The sequence below is a fragment of the Engraulis encrasicolus genome, chromosome 5 (assembly GCF_034702125.1).
Source record: "Engraulis encrasicolus isolate BLACKSEA-1 chromosome 5, IST_EnEncr_1.0, whole genome shotgun sequence".
NCBI classification, from domain to species: domain Eukaryota; kingdom Metazoa; phylum Chordata; class Actinopteri; order Clupeiformes; family Engraulidae; genus Engraulis; species Engraulis encrasicolus.
In genome coordinates, this window is record NC_085861.1 from 22,958,605 (window position 1) to 22,963,790 (window position 5,186).

A 5,186-nucleotide genomic window follows, 5' to 3' on the forward strand; every position below is an offset into this window, starting at 1 on the left:
TTGTCAGGCAAAAATATACTTCTCAATTGTTGTTCCTCACTGCGCCAAAACAACCGTCACCACCGTAATGGATAAGTCTCAATCTAATATCCTTTTATTCTGCTCAGAAATGAGCAAGTGAAACCAAGAGTACATCAGTGCCGCACTTGTGTGTGTTCTCAAACTCGCCAAACTGACATTTCATAGAAAAGGGATATTCACAACAACAGAACAGAAATGTGCAATGTCCAGTCACCAGCACACAATCTCTTCACTGTGATTGTAAAGGAAAAAAAACAGACTGCAAATGTGACATCCAAGAAACACACAGCGACTGTGACGTGACAATCCACACCTCCTTTCTAATTTACAGCAATCTATGAAAATCGATCGTTACTCCTGCGTCCTGTTCCTCTATGCCACACATTCAACATGACAAGAAAAGAAAATATAATATATTGCCAACAATTCAAGGAAACGACACCCCATGTCATTGTGTTACCAAAAGGCAACAGCTGTGCACTGTAGACTTACGACAAAAAAAATCAACAACAAAAAAAACGGCTCACAATGCATTTAAGACCAAAAACAAAACAACTGTGTGAAATGTGATGACCTCTGCAAACACGCAAATCTTCACAGCATGTGTCAAGTCACCAGTCAGTGGTCACTTTAAAACAACCCCGCAAGAGAATTTGACTTTCTGCTCCAACACTACCCCCTGTGCTGAGCATAGGGTAACATTGCTGCAAGCCATGCCTTCCCTTGCGCCCCTCCATTCAAGCAGGCGACATGTGTGGGCGGGTGAATGCAGGACAGCAATTGCCCAATGTTGTGTGTTGTCATTTAGATTTCGCAAATATTAATTTTGTTTTGTATGTTTAAGGTGGGACGGAGAAAAAGCAGGAAAACTGTTGGAGGCCAAAATACACCCTCAAAAATGCCATCTGTCTAAAACGGAAAAATAGAAACAATGGCAAAGCAAACTGGAAGATTATGGCACGACACACAAAAAGAAAATTACACTAGGCCTACATATGTTTATTTGCATGGTAGTGTATTGCTATGCGTTATATCGACATAATTGCAAGACAATTACAAGAGCAAAAATGTAAACACTGTCTTGAAGTCTGGCTTTTGTGTCAATACGTGTACGATGAAAAGTTTACCACCACATTTTGCATTGTGCATTACAATGAAATATAAACACAATACAATATGACATTAATTAATATATGCTGGAGTGACAAGTTGGAAGTGCAGTTGGATTGTGTGTATACTGATTAATTATTTATTTAAAAATAATATCCCAGTAATGTTGCTAGTGTGTGTGTGTGTGTGTGTGTGTGTGTGTGTGTGTGTGTGTGTGTGTGTGTGTGTGTGTGTGTGTGTTTTGATACGCATGCGTGTGTGTGTGTGTGTGTGTGTGTGTGTGTGTGTGTGTGTGTGTGTGTGTGTGTGTGTGTGTGTGTGTGTGTGTGTGTGTGTGTGTGTGTGTGTGTGTGCATGTGTGTTTTGTCTGTGTGGGTGTGTCGCTATGTTGTTAGACTGGAAGGCATGTTTACATTTTTATCTATTTTTTATTTTTTGTGATGTCACCTGAACACCGTAGTTTGTAACATAATAGGTGTTCAACACTGTGCACTTCTCAAGGTCCCTTATGCAGGCCAATAAGACAAAGTGTCAACTCTAAGCCTGCTGTCAAAAGGCAAGAACACTAAACTTAGCCTACACAATACTGCAAATCCAGTTAATTGATAGTTTTTTAATTTAAAACAAAGGTGAGAGTGAGACAAGGTCAGGGATGTTGTATGAGGTGGAATCCAGGCGGTCAGTTTTCTAAATATCTGCCCACATAATTTATTACAGATGTATAACAAATACACAAGCTTATTTAATTGGAGCAATAATGTGAAGGGGAGTAGCCTATACATTTTACACGTGCTTGTTATGAAGTGATGCATTCCCTACATTGCCTAATTAGTTTCTGAAGTCCGAGTGAAATTAAAATAAAATACCATGAAATTTCGCCAAAGCACCCCACAACATTCGGGCATGGTGAAGTAAACGAAAGCTGACATATATTTTGTCGGCATAACACAAACTACGGCAGAAGTCTGCAAGTACCAACCACGGAATAAACTCAAATGGCATAGGCTAATCGGTGACAACTTTCCACTCTGCTGACCACTGCAACGCACGGACACAAAAACGCATAAAGAGGCAATAAAACTTCACCTACGTTTGATTTGCCGTGGGTTGCTCTGTTTCCTTCGGGACATGCCTGCTATTAGCTGGTCAGTGGATCCAGGTGTAACACTGACAGATCGATAGGTTTTGTTTCATCCAAGCGCCGACGGGGTTTGAGATGAAATTGGAGAGAAATATTGTGACGTTTGGTGGTCACTATTATTCAGTGTCTGTCGCTCCGTCCCTTCCCTGTCTCCCTGCTCTCTGGCTCGCTCGCTCGCTCTCGCTCTTCCACTCACTCTCCCTCTCTCACTACTAGTCTGCGTGCCGAGATGAAGCTGCACTGTGCTACGATCCGCACGGACTGACTGAAGAGGTGAAGGCGTTTCGCGGTTTTGTTTGAAGATAAGGTTTGTGCCTCCCCGGGTACCGTAGCTACAGCCACTGAACTTCACTTAGCCATGTGCTGGTTTGATGTTTACTGCACTTTTTTGCTCTATTAGGATGAAGACAAGTTCGATCGCTTGTTTCTCTTGACTTCATCATTAATATTTTATAACAATTTAAACCACTGCTGTTGCTGTGCGCAACGAGCCAAGTTCATTCACATCAGATGAGGGAGAAACTCCTCTCAATGGTAACATGACCTCATCAGCAGGTGCATGACTAATAGCCAACACATTATTATTATTACTATTCCATACAATAATGTAATAAATAATGTATAAGGGAATTATATAGCCTAGTAGGCTACACATCACAATAATAAAATAACTATTAGACACTGCAGTTGTCCATTTTGTGGGCTACATCATTCTGTTGTGAATGTAGGTGTCTATTTTTATGGTTTGAGAAATGATGAAAATACACAGTACAGGGAATGCAGTCTATTGTAGGTTCGCTTCCAGTTTATTTTGCCCAGTAAAATGTCAGTCCTCTTACTTTTTCTATAGGGATGCTCTGCTCCACTTCAGTGTACAGTAACTCTCTTTTCAATGTCAGTCGATGTATAGGTCAGCTGAGGCACTGTGGCCAGTCAGGTTTCACAGCTGAGAATGTGGTCATTAGCCTGCTGAAGCTGTGAATGGGGAATGCAATGTGAGGCAGATAAATCGTCAGTCTGTCAAGAGAAATGACTTTTCAAAGGTAACTTTTGTTGTTAATGTTGTTGTATTCTTTCAATATACAGACATTTAAAGAAAAAGTGAAGGTCTGAAAGTCCACCTGGGAAACTCCAACTCCCATTGTCATTGTGACACAGCACTCCACAGCACACAAGTGTTCACTGCACACTGCACACAACAAAATTCCATTTATGCCTCACCTGTGCAATGGGGCACCCACCAATGGCGCCCCTAAGGGAGCAGGAGGATGGGGGAGAGCGCTGGTTAATTATTCCTCCCACCATCCTGGTGGGTCAGGAGTCGAACCGGCAACCTTTGGGCTAGAAATGTGACACCCTAGCCACTTACCCATGACAGCCCTTAAAATATTATATTATATTATATTAGATTATATGAGATTATATTGTATTGTATTGTATTGTATTGTATTGTATTGTATTGTATTGTATTAATATTAAAAATAGTATGTATGTGATTAAAGTGGCCACGTCATTTTTCAGTTTAGGAATAATATTCCTTCAGAAAACAGTGTTTTTTAAATGGCTTTGGCATAGAACTGATATGTTAGTGATGAAAAAATGCATGAAATTGAAGTTCAGTGCTTATCCACACATTTGAAGTATCTGTCTCTTATATTCATTTTTTTCAGGCTTCTCAGCTTTTGATTGCTACAACAATTTCAAACTGTCAGACAACATGCACCTGCACACCATCCCCTGGCCATGGTAATTCACAAGTTCACTTAACTTTTCTGAATAGTGAGCCTTTATCTGCCAACGTATGTCTTGAGTTAATTGACTTTTCTATCTCCCTTCAAACCCTTGCACTCTTTAGCCTTTCTCTTCTTGGAGTAAATTTCAAGGAAGGTTTCATACATAAAACCGGGGGTATAATAGTTGTATTTTGGTCCAAATACACACTGACACTGAGCTGGCAACGGATTGGTTATTTATCCTAATTACACGATTTTTCCCCGCCCAGATGCCTCCATCATCCAATCAGAGGACAGCAGTAAGATGATGCAGGCAGAAACCATGGTGATGGTAAGATATGAAAGTACACACGTAAACAAAAACAAGTCATCTTCATAACATTAACATTTATTTGTTCAGTATATTTTATAACATGTCTGATTTACAAACATTGGCTTTCTGTCAGACTGCTATTGTATGGTGGAAGAAGCCATTTCGCATCGCCTACGCCTGCATCATACGCCATACGCCTGCATCATACGCCATACGCCTGCATCCTCCTTACAGTATATTTTAACTGACAATGGGACCTTCAGCCACTGCCGTTTTGCAAATGTATGTATATGAGAGGTTATTGAGGCTTTGCCATGTGAGTTGGACCATCCCCAGTGAGTCCGCTGAGTGTGGTCGTGCAGCAAATGAGAATTATGCATATGTTCAAAAATCCAGCAACTTCCACGTCACACTGACACACACACAGACAGGGGCGGGGGGCAAAAAATCCCCTTTATCGTCATTACTCAGATTTTAAGTATCGTTCCTTAAACAGTTGCAGGCACTGGAAATGGCCCCACTCTTCAATTAGCCAGTTGAACTGCCAAGTAAGACAAGCAAGTCGCCTGTGAAATTATCTTGTAACCCAATTCCCGGACTTTGGAACGGAGTCATGAAACTACGGCATCATTTCAAGGGGTTAAACTAGTCAACGGTGGTGCACCTTGAGGTGAACGTTTATCTCCTCCGCTGCAGTTCTCTTCCTCTCTCCACTTTTGACTTATGGCAACGGGATGGAGGCTGGCTCCCCAATCCTCCCCTTTGCGCACTTACCTACCTACCAACACTACCAACACCGGCAAGAACCCCCCACACACACACACAAATACAAACACACACACACATACACATAATTATACACACAGAC

At 41.3% G+C, this 5,186-nt stretch overlaps 1 protein-coding gene across 1 annotated transcript in view; it reads right to left on the reverse strand.

Moving 5' to 3' along the window:
* The window catches only part of zfpm2a (zinc finger protein, FOG family member 2a), a 225,809-nt gene extending 223,302 nt beyond the window's left edge, over window positions 1-2,507 (reverse strand). The window contains exon 1 of the mRNA XM_063198952.1: window positions 2,222-2,507. Within this exon, the coding sequence (XP_063055022.1) occupies window positions 2,222-2,261 (40 nt within the window). The 5' untranslated portion in view covers window positions 2,262-2,507. The remainder of the gene's footprint in view (window positions 1-2,221) is intronic.
* Window positions 2,508-5,186: the final 2,679 nt, after the last annotated feature.